Source organism: Hyperolius riggenbachi, chromosome 2, assembly GCF_040937935.1.
Source record: "Hyperolius riggenbachi isolate aHypRig1 chromosome 2, aHypRig1.pri, whole genome shotgun sequence".
NCBI classification, from domain to species: domain Eukaryota; kingdom Metazoa; phylum Chordata; class Amphibia; order Anura; family Hyperoliidae; genus Hyperolius; species Hyperolius riggenbachi.
Window position 1 is genome coordinate 134,861,169 of NC_090647.1, and position 18,181 is coordinate 134,879,349.

The 18,181-nt window shown below is 46.5% G+C and overlaps 1 protein-coding gene across 2 annotated transcripts in view; it reads left to right on the forward strand.

The window, feature by feature from the left end:
• STAC3 (SH3 and cysteine rich domain 3) overlaps positions 1-18,181 on the forward strand; it is a 119,188-nt gene that overhangs the window by 53,189 nt on the left and 47,818 nt on the right. For both annotated transcript variants that reach the window (XM_068267472.1, XM_068267471.1), the window contains exons 2-3: positions 1,213-1,474; positions 4,577-4,674. In XM_068267472.1, coding sequence (XP_068123573.1) covers positions 1,231-1,474; positions 4,577-4,674 — 342 coding nt within the window. In that variant the 5' untranslated portion in view covers positions 1,213-1,230. The remainder of the gene's footprint in view (positions 1-1,212; positions 1,475-4,576; positions 4,675-18,181) is intronic.

The window sequence follows — 18,181 nt, forward strand, 5'->3', positions numbered from 1 at the left end:
ATAAAATGGCTCACACAGCAGACCAATGGGGAGCCCGGCTGCAGATTCAAAGATGCTTTGCCCGGGCTCCTTCTATGCGCACAGTAATTACAGTGTTAGATACACTGTAATTCCGTGACGGATTTTGCGGCGGGTGATCGGCGGCGGTACGTATGACAGAGGAGCCGGGCAGAGCTGCGCACTGGCTTCTAAACTGTGCGGCGACCCGACGGGGAGCTCTGGGGGTCTCCTTATTAAAGGAGACCCCCAGATGCTGCGGCGACGACGTGCGTTAGCTAGTTTAGACCTGCTTTTTGCAGGTCTAAGCTAACGCTCATGTCTGCCGGGAAGCATCGCTTCCCGGAGACATGATAAGGGTAATTGGATTCCGTGTTAAGAACTCGCTGGGCGATTATATCGCCCAAGCGAGTTCTTTTCCGCCTGGGGGGGTCTAAAGTTTAATTAGATTAGGCGATGCCCCCATCGCCTAAGTTAAGAACTCGCCAGTGCTTAGCGCTGGCGAGTTCAGCAATAGAATATGGCCCTTAGAATGTTGAGTAATGTGTAAACTGCAAATATTAGAGAATGATGCAATGTTATACAAAAAAAAAATCTGTATAACTGAAAATAAAAATATGAGAATATTTTTTTTGCTACCAATGTTCTAGTAATTACCCCCTACTACACAACCAATTCATTATATCATAATTTTTTTTCGCTTCAGTGTCTCTTTAATGTTGGCTTAGTTGACCAACTGAGAAACTTTTACCTCAACTCACTTTACTTTCACAACCCTTTTCAAATTGCTATGATATTGCATAAATATCCACAGCAGCCAGTTCCTTTACTGCTCCATGTTGGTCTCACCATGACCTGTGCTGTTGGACTGTCTAACATAGTCCACATTATTCAATGACCAAATTCAATATGGCTTATTCCATTCATGTGTACCCTGTCACATACAGTAGTTACTACATTTCTAATCTTTTGAATTCTCTATGCATTAGAAAATCTTTACTATAGCTCTCATCCTTTGAATGTTCTATTTATAAGAAAACCTTTACTATAACTCTCATCCTTTGAATGTTCTATTTATAAGAAATTCTGTATTATAGCTCTCATCCTTTGAATGTTCTATTTATAAGAAATATTTTAATATGACTCTCGTCCTTTGAATGTTCTATTTATTAGAAAATCTGTATTATAGCTCTCAGCTTTGAATTTTTTTTCTAGTTTCAGAAGTTTAAGGAAATGTTCAAAAAGAAGAAGGAAAATAACCCCCCAACGCCAACCCCAGAGACTCAGCCCAATGGCGAGCTGCCCAACTCTGGCCCAATTATTTACTATATCTATGAGTCAGATGAGGAGGAAGAGGAAGAAGAGGAACCACCTCCTCCAGAACCAACTCGTCCAGTCAATGACAAACCTCACAAATTTAAGGATCATTATTTGAAGAAGCCAAAGTTCTGTGATGTGTGTGCCAGAATGATTGTCTGTAGGTTATGGTCTTCTGATTATTCATGGTCTTCATGGTTTTCTGATTATTTTGGGGGGAAATGTCTTTATTAATGCTATTAATAATTGACACGTTGGGCCTGACCCAATTCACTTTTTTTTCCCTTGTAGTTGATACAGTATTTTCACATTAGAAATTTGTTTTAAGCCACCAGCAAGCAAGAATGATTATGCCATTACTGTTCAGCACCTTTTTGGTACTTTTTTAATTGCAGATTGCAACCATTTCAAACAGAAGATGAACAACTATCTCCTAGATTAGATCAGGCCCATCGGCCCTTATTCAATTCCCTTTTTTCCAAAAAGTTTTCTCCTAGGAGATAATTTTTCACCTTCTCATGCAGAGTGCTGAAAAGTTGCAGAGTGCTGAAAAGTTACGGTAGTTTAGAGAAGGTGCAAAATTATTTCCTCTGTGAAAAAGAAAAAAGGAAATTGAATAAGGGTCAAAAAGTACCAAACCATTCATTTTCACTTACTTTTTAATACTTTTTAAAGTACAAAAAAGTAGGTGAAAAAGTTCTGTCAACATTTATTCTAAGTATTTTCTTGCTTGCTTGTGCCTCAAAAATTTTGGTTTTGGCCGTGAATTAAAAATTTAACTATATGATTTTTATTCAGGCAAATACTTTCAAAATTTTGAAAAAAAAAATCTTTCTGTTATAATTACAATTTAATCTTGCTGAGTATGCACAGTGGAAGCAGCAGCACTTCTCTTACCTGCTTCTGGAGCCTCCAGGGATGAGCATCCTCTTCTCACTCTAGTGATGCTGACTTCTCTTGCATGTGCATGTAATTACGTAACACAAGAGAAGGCAGCACTAGAGGGAGCAGTAAGGTTGAGAGGAGGTTTACTCATTGCTGGAGCTGGCTATAGCAGGTCAGAGAAGCACTGGTGCTTCCACTGCACATACTCTGCACTGCAATGAGATGGGGTAGGTGGTGCAGGAGGGAAGCAGTGATGGAAGAAGGCATATGGGAACAGAAGGAGGCACCAAGGGGGGCAGAAAGAGGCACAAAGGGATACAGAGGGGGCAGAGTTGGCACAATGAATGCACAGGGGGGCAGAGAGGAACACTGAGGCCATAAGGCAATGGAAAGAAGCAGAAGGGGATGGAGGTGGCACAGAGGGGAACCCCGAAGACACAGGGGAACAGAGGTGATACATAGGGGGACACTGGAGGCACAGGGGGGACAGAGGATGTACAATAACAGAGACGCACAGTGTTTCGACTTATGGACAGATTTAGGACAGGTTAACTAAGAACCTACAGTCCCTACATCGTTTGTTAACCAGGGACTACCTGTATATGGGTTTCTTCTGTTGTCCACAAATGAGCATGATTATATGTATGTTTTGTATATTGCCATAGTTGAATGCATTTTAGTATGTTCAATTTTACTTTTATTTTTCCTAATGTATTTATAAAAGCACATTTTTATTTTGAATCATTAGTTTTTACTTTTCAAATTTTTTAATTAAAGTAACACTATCCCTTTCATGCTATTCCTTTTTAGTTTCAAAGTTTTATTTGAAAAATTAACAGAGATATATAACAGCATTGGTATGCCTGGTGAGGGGCATTGCTTTACAAGAGCTTGTAGTTTAAATGTATAAGTTTAGCATAGTTAAAAAGTACAGACAACATAAAAATAAAACAACATAATGGTATAACGATGTCACTATGAACTTTTTATCACAAGCAGTTTAGAAGGGAAACGTTTGGGCACAGGAGCATGACTCACAGTAATACTGGTAATTTAGTTTAGGCTGAAAGAACCAGGGGACGGAGGCCTGGATTATCCATGAATGCTAACCAAGGCTGCCAGGTTCTAGTAAAGGATTCCATTGAGTCATTAACAATAGCTAGCAATCTTTCTGAAATCATTATGTCGTTAACTATCTTTTTCGTAAGGTCAAGTGATGCATTTGCGTGCAATATGAAGTCTGGCTGCTTTGGCAATATGTTGTTGTAATCTATGGGGAGGGAATCCAGCCTTTAGGTTTATCCCCTAACAATAAAGACAATGGATCTGGTATATGGGTTATTTTTAAGGCGGACCCAATGAGGGCTGCTATTTCAGACCAAAAGCCTTTTTGCGATTGGGCAGAACCACCAAATGTGAGCCACTGAGCCTATGTGACCACATTTGCGAAAACAGACATGCTATTCCTTTTTGTTTATAAGTTAAAAAGAGGGACAGATAACAATGAAGGCTGAACCACACCCACCAACTTAGCCTGTCATAGGATTATGGCAGTCCATTAGCAAACTTCATTCATGGAACTGCTATAATTGACCATGTTTGGCTGTTTGGATGTCCTGCTCCCATGGTGCTCTTCACTTGAATCCTCTTGTGGTGGTCTATCCTGGCTTTGTACTTGTCCAGATGAGATTCTACTGTTTAATTCAATTGTGCAGATGTTCACTCTATATATAAAGGCCTGAAGAAGGGTCATCAACCCGAAACAAATCAATGTTGTTGCCTTTGTCAACCAGTTATATGCACTTTTTTACGTGATTAACGTTTTTGTATACAAAATTCAGCACTTTTTTGAAAATTAAAAAGAAAAAGTATTTTTTGCAAATTTTTGGTTTACTGTGTCTTCAGTATATCCCTGATTATTATCTAAAACAGTATTAGAGCCAGTGAAGATTGTTTATGTATGCTGGATGTGCTGGACGCAGTCCTCCATAGTTATGCCCACAGTGAGAACTGTTCTCTGTAAATGGAATTTTCTTCCTATAAAACATGAAAAGATGAAAAAAGCCTCTATATTGCTATTTGCTAATAATTACTGGAAATATATGTGGCATTTAGAATTTTAGTTAACTTTGATAGTTGTCCTTTAATATTTCTGCACCATGGTGTGTAGTGATCGGAAGGGGTTTACTAGTTGCTAATTAATTGATCAGCAACTTGAGATTGAAATGTAAAGGTTTTCTTATTTTGCCCCGCATGAATGACCAGATTGTTCCATTTCAAGTCAATATGGGCAATATTAGGTTGGATAGAAAACATTTGTACTTTGTTGTTGTGTGTGACCATATAACAGTAACTGATTTTCTGTTTTATTTCGTAGTAAACAACAAGTTTGGATTACGATGCAAAAACTGCAAAACTAACATTCATCATCATTGTCAGTCATATGTGGAGTTCCAGAAATGTTTTGGCAAAATAGTAAGTGTCTCTAGACTTCCTACTTTATTTTACTCCATAAAAAATATTTTTTTCTGCCCAATCCTATTGTATATTCATATCACATAAGCAAAGCAATTTAGGAGGTGCTAACGCAGGGCATATACTCCAAGCAACAACAAACCTCTTAGAAAAATATCGAAAACTTTTATTTATTATCAAAATATCAGTGAAATACACACATATATAAAAATAACATTAAAATTAAAAAGAAACAGCCCAGTGGCTGTCAACACACCACCATTCATACCACATATGCACTATAACATTCACACCTGGCCACCTGGTTACTGATGATAGCAATTGCTCAATTAGGTATATTTTCAAAAATTCCTCAGATAGAAAAATCTAGCATGATGGATTATGAGATGAACAGTCAATGAAAGCAGGGCAAAGTCCAGCAAAGCACAGCAGCCATATAGGCAGGGAGGAAAAAAATTATATAGGGCAAATCTCTCTATTTGTCCTTAGGATCCAGCACAGAGTTCAGAGCAGGTATCAGCAGCAAGATGCAAGCAAAAGCAAAAGCACAGCACAGCAAAGTCCATCAGAGGACAAGCAGGAGCGACAGACACTGCATGCAGCCAACATATGGAATTATGGATGAATATGGAGCATATTCCAAGCTGTCAAGAATATTGCATACAGTACCATATACAGGGTATCACGTCAGCTCCAATCGATGTGTGCGATGAATAAATCCAATGCAAGGTGCAGCTCAACTCTGTGGACATAAGCAGACTCCCTGCATTCATATCACATGTTATATAGTAACTATACCTAATGATAATACCACCCTGCAGTTGTACCCAGGGGCGCCGCGAGGCATAAAGCAAACCAAGCGGCCGCTTGGGGCCTCAAGATCGTAGGGGCCTCGGCGGCTCAGTGACGTCGGCGTGACGTCACTGTTTTCCCGCAGCCCCGCAGGGCTGGCAGAGCAGAGCAGGGCAGCAGGGCTACGGGAAGATGGCCGCTGCCGAAGCCCTGCTCTGGAGACTATTTATGTCTCCAGTACAAGGCTTCGGGTGGCCATCTTCCCGTAGCCCTGCATTCAATCAGCGCGGGAGATTGGAGGAGGGAGGGAGCTGCGCGCCTGAGGAGCCGGCCACCGGCCAGGAGAGGAGACGGGGAGAGAAGACTTCTGCCAGTGCAGAGGTGAGTAAATTCTTTTCTTTTTGCAGCCCTTATCTGCTGAAAATGTGCCCTAATTGAATTTGATATCTGCTGAACTGTGCCCTAATTGCGTTTGATTTCTGCTGAACTGTGCCCTAATTGTGTTTGATTTCTGCTGAACTGTTCCCTAATTGCGTTTGATTTCTGCTGAACTGTTCCCTAATTGCGTTTGATTTCTGCTGAACTGTTCCCTAATTGCGTTTGATTTCTGCTGAAAATGTGCCGTAATTGCGTTTGATTTCTGCTGAAAATGGGCCCAAATTGCGTTTGATTTCTGCTGAAAATGGGCCCAAATTGCATTTGATTTCTGCTGAAAATGTGGCCCAAATTGCGTTTGATTTCTGCTGAAAATGTGGCCCAAATTGCGTTTGATTTCTGCTGAAAATGTGGCCCAAATTGCGTTTGTTTTCTGTTGAAATGTTGCACAAATTGCATTTGTTTTCTGCTGAAATGTTGCACAAATTGTGTTTTTATTTTCTGGTGTCTGGGGTAACTGTTGCTGCATTTATTATTTAATGGTCATAGTTGGCTATATTTGCTGTGCTACGGTTAAGCTCCGCCCATACAATGTCATGGTCTTGCCCAATTTTCGGCGCGGCGCGCACCTCAATCGCCCCCACATCCATTTTTCCCCGCAAACAGCCCCGCCCCACCCACATGTCATGGCCACGCCCACTTATGCGGGATAGCCACGCCCATTTTTCGCCCTACAGTCCGCTTGGGGCCACAAAAACCTTAGCTGCACCCCTGGTTGTACCGCTGCATTCATTGAAGGACAGAGCTGGACCTGGGTAACCACCCCGTAAGACAATGGAAGGAGAAAAGAGGGTCCGCTTCAATGTCACATAGCATTTTTTAGGGACTTATCCCAGAACAGTAAAGGAACACTTTGCTGACATGTTTCGGACATGGAAATGGTCCTTAACCACTTCCCGACCGCCTAACGCACAGAGGCGGCCGGGAAGTGGACCCCGCAAGGACCAGCTCATGCCCAAAGGCGGCGGTCCTTGTAGGGGCATGGGCGGAGCGATTGCGTCATCCGTGACGCGATCCTCCGCCGGCGCCTGTCACCGCTCACCCGCCGCAACATCCCGCCGGCCATACGGAAGCACCGGCGGGATGTTAACCCCGCGATCGCTGCATACAAAGTGTATAATACACTTTGTAATGTTTTCAAAGTGTATTATACAGGCTGCCTCCTGCCCTGGTGGTCCCAATGTCCGAGGAACCACCAAGGCAGGCTGCAGCCACCCTATGTCTCACCCAAGCACACTGATTTCTCCCCCCCTGCCCCAGATCGCCCACAGCACCCCTCAGACCCCCCCCTGCCCACCCCCCAGACCCCTGTTTGCACCCAATCACCCCCCTAATCACCCATCAATCACTCCCTGTCATTATCTGTAAACACTATTTCCCCCCCGCCCCCTGCCCCCTCCTTATCACCCCCCCCACCCCTCAGATTCTCCCCAGACCCCCCCCCCAGACCCCCCCTCCCTGTGTACTGTATGCATCTATCCCCCTGATCACCTGTCAATCACCTGTCAATCACCTGTCAATCACCCGTCAATCACCCCCTGTCACTGCCACCCATCAATCAGCCCCTAACCTGCCCCTTGCGGGCAATCTGATCACCCACCCACACCAATAGATCGCCCGCAGATCCGACGTCAGATCACCTCCCAAGTGCAGTGTTTACATCTGTTAACTACCCTAAACACCCACTAATTACAAATCGATCACCCATCAATCACTCCCTATCACCACCTGTCACTGTTACCCATCAGATCAGACCCTAATCTGCCCCTTGCGGGCACCCAATCACCCGCCTACACGCTCAGATTGCCCTCAGACCCCCCTTATCAATTCGCCAGTGCAATATTTACATCTGTGCTTCCCTGTAATAACCCACTGATCACCTGTCAATCACCTGTCAATCACCCATCAATCACCCCCTGGCACTGCCACCTATCAATCACCCCCTGTCACTGCCACCCATCAATCACCCCCTGTCACTGCCACTCATTAATCAGCCCCTAACCTGCCCCTTGCGGGCAATCTGATCACCCACCCACACCAATAGTTCGCCCGCAGATCCGACGTCAGATCACCTCCCAAGTGCAGTGTTTACATCTGTTATCTACCCTAAACACCCACTAATTACCCATCAATCACCCCCTATCACCACCTGTCACTGTTACCCATCAGATCAGACCCTAATCTGCCCCTTGCGGGTACCCAATCACCCGCCTGCACGTTCAGATTGCCCTCAGACCCCCTTATCAATTCGCCAGTGCAATATTTACATCTGTGCTTCCCTGTAATAACCCACTGATCACCTGTCAATCACCTGTCAATCACCCATCAATCACCCCCTGGCACTGCCACCTATCAATCACCCCCTGTCACTGCCACCCATCAATCACCCCCTGTCACTGCCACTCATTAATCAGCCCCTAACCTGCCCCTTGCGGGCAATCTGATCACCCACCCACACCAATAGTTCGCCCGCAGATCCGACGTCAGATCACCTCCCAAGTGCAGTGTTTATATCTGTTCTCTACCCTAAACACCCACTAATTACCCATCAATCACCCCCTGTCACTGCTACCTATCAGATTAGACCCCTATCTGCCCCTAGGGCACTCAATCACCCACCCACACCCTCAGAATGCCCTCAGGCCCCAGCCCTGATCACCTCGCCAGTGCATTGCTTGCATCTATTCCCCCCTCTAATCACACCTTGAGACACCCATCAATCACCTCCTGTCACCCAATAGCACACCTACCCATCAGATCAGGCCCTAATTTGCCCCGTGTGGGCTCCTGATCACTCGGCCAAACCCTCAGATCCCCCTCAGACCCCCTTCTGATCACCTCCTGTTAGGAACTGACTGGAACTTCTCTTCAGTCCCTGTTGACCTTCCCACGATGGAAGAGACTTTACCCAGTAGTGGAGTCTAGGTGACCACGGGTCTTCACCCACACCCCCTTGAGGGGGATGCAGGACCACACTCCCAGGAGGGGAATGTGGAACTTCGCTGCCTAGTGCCCTACCAGGTCACTACTGGGATCGCCTCAGCAAGTGGTTGGGAGAACAGAGACACTATTTGTGGAGCAAGCGTGGTCAGACGAGATCCGGAAGTCCAGGTAAACAGAGATCAGCGTAAATCGGGGTCACAAGTCAAGAGGTTGGGGCAGGCGGAGATCAGCAGTAGTTGGGGTCACAAGCCAAGAGGTCGGGGCAGGCGGAGATCAGCAGTAGTTGGGGTCACAAGCCAAGGGTCAGGGCAGGCAGCGGACAACGGTAATCCAGAAGACAAGCCAAGGGTCAGGGCAGGCGGAGATCAGGAGTAGTCGGGGTCACAAGCCGGGGTCACAACAGGAGATCAATCAGGATATCAGTAGAACTGGAACAACGGTTCACCAACAGGCTAGCCAAAACTGATCAGAACGAGCAGCACTGCAGTTAGGGGCAGTGCTGCTTTTATACTGTGTATTGGCGCCGAAATTAGCGCTCTGCGCATGCGCAGAGCGTGCGCCCCATCTACGCATGCGCAGAGCGTGCGCCCCATCTACGCATGCGCGCGCACGCATCACTATGCGCGCGCAGACGCACGCGTGCACAGTACTGTGCGCATGCACACCGCACGCAGCGCCAAACACCGTGTAGGAAGAGGGACTACAAGGGCCAGAGAGCCCCCACGCGTGCGCACTAGAGGCCGCCCTCGAGAGCTCCGAGAAGGACCCCAATGGTGAGTATGACATTGCCCCCCTCCCAGGGGCAACCTCCGGGTGCCCCTAGGACCAGGTTTGCCAGGAAATCTCTTGTGGAATTGTTTGACCAATCTAGGGGCATGTACATTTCGGGCAGGTTCCCATGAGTTCTCCTCCAGGCCAAATCCCCTCCATTTGATGAGATACTGAAGCGACTGTTTAACTCTTCTGCTGTCCAGTATCTTCTCCACCTCGAATTCTTCCATACCGTCAATCAAAACTGGTTGTGGTGGATCCGAGGAGCGGCCTGGGAAGCTATTTGGAATCACCTTCTTCAAACTGGAGACGTGGAACACGGGATGCACCCGGAGTGAGGTAGGCAAAGTAAGTTTGAACGCTACTGGATTGATTTGTTTAGATACAGGAAAAGGCCCAATGTACCTTGGCGCCAGCTTCTTGGAGGCACAACGCAACTTAAGGTTCGCGGTGGAGAGCCAGACCAGATCTCCGGGGGCAAAGATTGGACTCTCTTTCCGTCGACGGTCAGCAAACCTTTTCCCCTTCTCCTGGGCCTGTTTTAAAATATTATGGACAGTGTTGATATTGTCATTTATGGCAGAAATCCTTTCTTGGGCTCCGGGACAGACAGAGGTAAAATTCACATCAGGTAAGAATGAAGGATGATAACCGTAGTTGATGAAGAAAGGTGACTGCTGAGTAGAGGTATGAATGGAATTATTGTAGGCAAATTCTGCCGTGGCCAACAGTGGGTACCAATCGTCCTGAGAGGCTGAAGTAAAGCACCTTATATACTGCTCCAGGGTCTGGTTTGTCCTTTCAGTTTGTCCGTTGGACTGTGGATGGTAACCCGAAGAAAGGGAAACCCTAATTCCCAGACCCCTACAAAGTTCTTGCCAGAATTTGGAAGTGAACTGGGTGCCCCGGTCAGACACGATGTCCTCAGGTAAACCGTGGAGTCTGACAATTTCCCTCACGAAAGCTTGAGCTGTCTCTGCAGCAGACGGAACGTGTTTGAACGGCAAGAAGTGAGCCATCTTGGAAAAACGGTCAACAATGACTAGTACAGTAGTAAACCCCTCTGAAGATGGCAGATCCACCACGAAATCCATGGCGATGTTTCTCCAAGGTTGTGTTGGCACCGGAAGGGGTTTTAGAAGGCCCCATGGTCGGCCCCGAGTGGTTTTAGAACGGGCACAAACCTCACAAGAGGCCACGTATGACTTACAGTCCTTAGATAGTTCAGGCCACCAGAAGTTCCTCTGTACTAGGTCTTGCGTCTTATGAACCCCAAAGTGGCCGGCCAGTTGATTGTCGTGACAAGCTTGCAGGACTGACAAGCGAGTCTCGGAGGGTACAAAGATCTTCCCTTGAAATAAGTAGAGTCCTTCTTTAAGTGGTAAATCCGGGGGCGAGCTCAGGCCTGTGGATGCTTGTCTGATAGAATCCATCAGATTGGAATGCAGGAGCAGGAAATGCTGTGGAGACAGGATGTTCTCAGGTGATGACTCAGGGCCTGACCTGGACTGGTACATGCGGGACAATGCGTCTGGCTTTATATTTTTGGATCCAGGACGGTAGGTCAAGTGGAAAGTAAACCTAGAGAAGAAGAGGGACCACCTAGCCTGACGTGGTCGGAGTCTCTTAGCGGTCCTGAGGTACTCAAGTTTTTATGGTCTGTAAGCACCAGTATGGGATGTTCAGCACCTTCGAGAAGGTATCGCCACTCCTCAAGAGCTGCCTTAATGGCCAAGAGTTCCCGATCCGACACGTCATAATTCCTTTCTGAAGGATTCAATTTCCGGGAGAAGAAAGCAACTGGATGGAGGACAGCCTTAGGACCGAAGCGTTGGGAGAGGATTGCTCCAATAGCAACTTCGGAGGCGTCTACCTCCAAGACGAAGGCTCTGGTGGGATCGGGGTGTTTAAGGATGGGTGCTGAAGAGAAGCAAGACTTTAATTTTTCGAAAGCTGACTGGGCCTCTGGAGTCCAGCGGAAGGACTGACGGGTACTGGTCAATTGAGTGATAGGCGCTACAATCCGTGAGAAATTTTTGATGAAGCGTCTGTAAAAGTTGGCGAATCCAATGAAGCGTTGTATGGCCTTCCTATCAACAGGTACCGGCCAGTCAAGGATCGCCGAGACCTTCTGGGGATCCATCTCCACTCCTTCCGGAGAAATCTTTAGACCCAGAAACTGGATGTTAGTCTTATGAAACTCACACTTCTCGGGCTTAGCAGAAAGTCCATGGGTTCGGAGACGGGCCAAGACCCGTTTTACATGACTATGATGGATCTCTTGAGAAGGTGAGAAGATAAGGATGTCATCTAGATAGACCACCATGAAGTTGTCAATATAATCTCTGAAGATATCATTGACGAAGTGTTGAAAAGTGGCTGGAGCATTACACAAGCCAAACGGCATCACAAGGTACTCGAAATGTCCGAAGCGACAACGGAAAGCCGTCTTCCACTCATCTCCTTTGCGGATCCTGACCAGGTTGTAGGCCCCTCTCAAGTCAAGCTTGGAAAAGATGCAGGCTGATCCAAGTCGCTGCAACAAATCAGGCATCAATGGTAGAGGATATCGGTTTTTAATGGTTATCTTGTTCAGATCCCGATAATCGATGCAAGGACGAAGGGAACCGTCCTTCTTTTCAACAAAGAAGATCCCGGCCCCAGCGGGGGACGTAGAAGGTCGGATGATCCCCTTTTTGATATTTTCCTCTATGTACTCCTTGAGGATCTGGGTTTCGGGTTCTGATAATGGATAGATTCTGCCGAAAGGGATGGCAGCACCTGGCTGGAGGTCAATCGGACAGTCGTATGGGCGGTGTGGTGGAAGAACATCCGCCTTGGACTTGTCGAAGACATCTAGGAAGTCATGATAGACCCTTGGGATAATGTCCTTCTTGGGTGAGTCCATACAGAACAAGGACCCTGCCTGAGGGAAACAAGAACGAAGACAGTAGTTGGAACTTAAGGAAACCTCACGAGAAACCCAATTAATAACAGGGTTGTGAGTCCTCAGCCAGGGCTTCCCCAGGATAACCGGAAACAGGGGAGAAGGCAGGAGGTCGAAACTCAAGTATTCTTGATGTTCTCCCTGGATGGAAACAAGGAGTGGTAGTGTCTCGGAGATAATGGGACCGGAGCAAATAGCAGATCCATCTGCCAATTGAATGGATAAAGGTTGACTCTTGCGGCGGACAGGGAGGCGTAATTGCTGTGCCAGTTGAACATCCAGGAAACAAGAGCAGGCTCCCGAATCCACTATGGCTTCAATAGTTGCGGTCTCTCCGTGTGGGCCCTGTAACGAGAGAGTAAGCGGGACATGAGAGGAGGCCAGTGGAGGAACAGGAAAACCACTAGCACACACCACTAATTCAGGCTCACCAGATGGTCTGACTGGGCAATTGTTGCGGAAGTGTCCGGAGGCCCCACAGTACATACACAAGTTGGAGGATCTCCGACGTTGCCTCTCCTCTTGTGAAATAGCTGGTTGGGCAAGGCCAATTTGCATGGGTTCCGGCTCGTCCGAAGTCACGGGAACGGGAGGTATCGGAACAGACAAAGTCTTGGGAGTAGGTATATTCCAGGCCGGTCTGACTGAACCGGAGCGTTTGGCTCGTCTCTCCCTCAGTCTTCTATCTATTTGAATAGAGAGACGAATGAGCTCCTTTAGAGTGTCTGGTACCCCAACCCTGGCTAGCTCATCTTTAAGGGCTTCTGAGAGACCCTGGCGAAACTGAAAGCTCAGAGCGGGGTCATTCCAGTCGACATCTGCCTCCCAGCGACAAGACATAGTCCTCGACAGGTCTCCTTCCTTGTCGCAGGGCTTGGAGCGCGTTTTCAGCTGACGCCGCTCTTCCTGGATCATCAAAGACCTCAGACATGGTCTCAAAAAAGGTGTCGAGAGTCAGTAAAGCCGGGTGCCGCTGTTCCACCAGGCGAAGGGCCCATGCCTGGGGTACTCCCTGCAGGAGAGAGATGACTGCTCCCACTTTGATCTCCTCGTTAGCGAAGGTGCGAGGCAAAAGAGAAAAGTGAATCCGGCAAGCACTCTGGAACCATCTGAATTTGGATCGATCCCCTGAAAATCGTTCCGGTAAAGGTAACTTGGGCTCTGAAAGCAATGCTGCGGCTCCCTCTCCTAAGCCCGGAGCGGGTTCGTTATGAGCCGGAGGAAAAGCTACCTGAGCAGGGGCTGCAGGAGGAACCAACACAGGAGCAGGGGCACGCAGTTGGTCGCGGATCTCCTGGTATCCTTTTTGTACTTCGTCCATGGAAACTCGAAGTTGGGTAACCAGGTCGTACAGGATCTCCACCGGGGTACGAGCTCCACTAGTGTCCATTATGGCTGCTCGTTACTGTTAGGAACTGACTGGAACTTCTCTTCAGTCCCTGTTGACCTTCCCACGAATCCACGATGGAAGAGACTTTACCCAGTAGTGGAGTCTAGGTGACCACGGGTCTTCACCCACACCCCCTTGAGGAGGATGCAGGACCACACTCCCAGGAGGGGAATGTGGAACTTCGCTGCCTAGTGCCCTACCAGGTCACTACTGGGATCGCCTCAGCAAGTGGTTGGGAGAACAGAGACACTATTTGTGGAGCAAGCGTGGTCAGACGAGATCCGGAAGTCCAGGTAAACAGAGATCAGCGTAAATCGGGGTCACAAGCCAAGAGGTCGGGGCAGGCGGAGATCAGCAGTAGTTGGGGTCACAAGCCAAGAGGTCGGGGCAGGCGGAGATCAGCAGTAGTTGGGGTCACAAGCCAAGGGTCAGGGCAGGCAGCGGACAACGGTAATCCAGAAGACAAGCCAAGGGTCAGGGCAGGCGGAGATCAGGAGTAGTCGGGGTCACAAGCCGGGGTCACAACAGGAGATCAATCAGGATATCAGTAGAACTGGAACAACGGTTCACCAACAGGCTAGCCAAAACTGATCAGAACGAGCAGCACTGCAGTTAGGGGCAGTGCTGCTTTTATACTGTGTATTGGCGCCGAAATTAGCGCTCTGTGCATGCGCAGAGCGCGCGCCCCATCTACGCATGCGCGCGCACGCATCACTATGCGCGCGCAGACGCGCGCGTGCACAGTACTGTGCGCATGCGCACCGCACGCAGCGCCAAACGCCGTGTAGGAAGAGGGACTACAAGGGCCAGAGAGCCCCCGCGCGTGTGCACTAGAGGCCGCCCTCGAGAGCTCCGAGAAGGACCCCAATGGTGAGTATGACACCTCCCCAGTGCATTGATTGCATCTATTTTCCCCTCTAACCACCCCCTGAGACACCCATGAATCACCTCCTGTCACCCCCCTAGCACTCCTATCCATCAGATCAGGCCCAATACAACCTGTCATCTAAAAGGCCACCCTGCATATGACCGGTTCCACAAAATTCGCCCCCTCATAGACCACCTGTCATCAAAATTTGCAGATGCTTATACCCCTGAACAGTCATTTTTAGACATTTGGTTTCCAGACTACTCACGGTTTTGGGCCCGTAAAATGCCAGGGCGGTATAGGAACCCCACAAACTGACCCAATTTTAGAAAAAAGACACCCCAATGTATTCTGTTAGGTCTATGACGAGTTCATAGAAGATTTGATTTTTTGTCAAAAGTTAGCGGAAATTGATTTTTTTTTTTTCACAAAGTGTCATTTTTCACTAACTTGTGACAAAAAATAAAATCTTCTATGAACTCGCCATACACCTAACGGAATACCTTGGGGTGTCTTCTTTCTAAAATGGGGTCACTTGTGGGGTTCCTATACTGCCCTGGCATTTTAGGGGCCCTAAACCGTGAGGAGTAGTCTAGAAAACAAATGCCTCAAAATGACCTGTGATTAGGACGTTGGGCCCCTTAGCGCACCTAGGCTGCAAAAAAGTGTCACACATGTGGTATCGCCGTACTCAGGAGAAGTAGTATAATGTGTTTTGGGGTGTATTTTTACACATACCCATGCTGGGTGGGAGAAATCTCTCTGTAAATGGACAATTGTGTGTAAAAAAAAAATCAAACAATTGTCATTTACAGAGATATTTCTCCCACCCAGCATAGGTATGTGTAAAAATACACCCCAAAACACATTATACTACTTCTCCTGAGTACGACGGTACCACATCTGTGGCACTTTTTTACACCCTAAGTACGCTAAGGGGCCCAAAGTCCTAAAGGTACTCATTGGACTTTGGGCCCCTTAGCGCAGTTAGGGTGCAAAAAAGTGCCACACATGTGGTATCGCCGTACTCAGGAGAAGTAGTATAATGTGTTTTGGGGTGTATTTGTACACATACCCATGCTGAATGGGAGAAAGATCTCTGTAAATGGACAATTGTGTGTAAAAAAAATTAAAAAATTGTCATTTACAGAGATATTTCTCCCACCCAGCATCGGTATGTGTAAAAATACACCTCAAAACACATTATACTACTTCTCCTGAGTACGGCAATACCACATGTGTGGCACTTTTTTGCAGCCTAACTGCGCTAAGGGGCCCAAAGTCTAATGAGCACCTTTAGGCTTTACAGGGGTGCTTACAAATTAGCACCCCCCAAAATGCGAGCACAGTAAACACACCCCACAAATGACCCCATTTTGGAAAGTAGACACTTCAAGGTATTCAGAGAGGGGCATGGTGAGTCCGTGGCAGATTTCATTTTTTTTTGTCGCAAGTTAGAAGAAATGGAAACTTTTTTTTTTTTTGTTGTTGTCACAAAGTGTCATTTTCCGCTTACTTGTGACAAAAATTAATATCTTCTATGAACTCACTATGCCTCTCAGTGAATACTTTGGGATGTCTTCTTTCCAAAATGGGGTCATTTGGGGGGTATTTATACTATCCTGGAATTCTAGCCCCTCATGAAACATGTCAGGTGGTCAGAAAAGTCATAGATGCTTGAAAATGGGAAAATTCACTTTTTGCACCATAGATTGTAAACGCTATAACTTTTACCCAAACCAATAAATATACACTGAATGGGTTTTTTTAAATCAAAAACATGTTTGTCCACATTTTTCGCGCTGCATGTATACAGAAATTTTACTTTATTTGAAAAATGTCAGCACAGAAAGTTAAAAAAATCATTTTTTTGCCAAAATTCATGTCTTTTTTGATGAATATAATAAAAAGTAAAAATCGCAGGAGCAATCAAATAGCACCAAAAGAAAGCTTTATTAGTGACAAGAAAAGGAGCCAAAATTCATTTAGGTGGTATGTTGTATGAGCGAGCAATAAACCGTGAAAGCTGCAGTGGTCTGAATGGAAAAAAGTGGCCGGTCCTTAAAGAGAATCTGTATTGTTAAAATCGCACAAAAGTAAACATACTAGTGCGTTAGGGGACATCTCCTATTCCCCTCTGTCACAATTTCGCCGCTCCCCGCCGCATTAAAAGTGGTTAAAAACAGTTTCAAAAAGTTTGTTTATAAACAAACAAAATGGCCACCAAAACAGGAAGTAGGTTGATGTACAGTATGTCCACACATAGAAAATACATCCATACACAAGCAGGCTGTATACAGCCTTCCTTTTGAATCTCAAGAGATCATTTGTGTGTTTCTTTCCCCCCTGAGGGGGGAGTGCATAGCAGAACCACAACACTGAAGAACTTGGCAGCCTTCCAGACACAGGCTGACAAGTCTGACAAGGGAAAGATACATTGATTTATTACAGAGACTGTGATAGTACAAAGTGCTGCAGTAAGCCAGAACACATTAGAATAGCTTTTGGAACTTGTAGGATGATAAAAAACAGGATGCAATTTTTGTTACGGAGTCTCTTTAAGGGGGGTAAAGCCCTAGGTCCTCAAGTGGTTAATCATAGCACATTTCATGGCAAACTGACCAAGTCTTTTAAGGACATGAAAATGGGAGGGTTGACATAGGAACACCCACTAAGGGGGTGGCGTAAGTTAGCATGTTATCACTCACCCATGAGAGGTCACTATAACACAAGACACACATTTTAAGACAAATATGTAAGAAACAACGAATATATAAAAAAATTAAAACTATTTTCATAGGAGAATACTACAAACAGGAATAGAAAAAACGCCCAAATAAATATATCTGCAGGAGAGAACATGTACATAAATACTTTCAATATTACAAAACAGTAACACTGTAACTAGCTGGAGGGGAGTGCAGAGGGGAGAGCCCCGAGGTGAGGGAGAGGGGGGGGGGGGACTTCCCCTCTCCCCGCCGACTGTGGCCAAGGCTTTCCCCTCATGCTGCCACCCCTCCAGCCCCCACAAAACGCCCCCCCCCCACTGCGGGAGCAGGGGCTGCAGGGCCTATTGTTACGCCACTGGTGGAAAGAGTTTCTCTGCTGAAAAGAGGAGATTTACGGGCTCTAGTTAAGAAGAGGGAGGGGCTGTGTATTTTTCGCATGGGGACAAGAGCTTCAGGGGGCTTGAACGCAAGATGGGACCTGGCACTTGTTACAGTCTAGTTGCCCCTTTCTTACGATAAACTTAATTCTCCACTAGCATATCCTTTAAATTGAACACTCCATCAATGCAGCTTTTGGATCTGTTTTTTGTAATATTGAAAGTATTTATGTACATGTTCTCTCCTGTAGATAT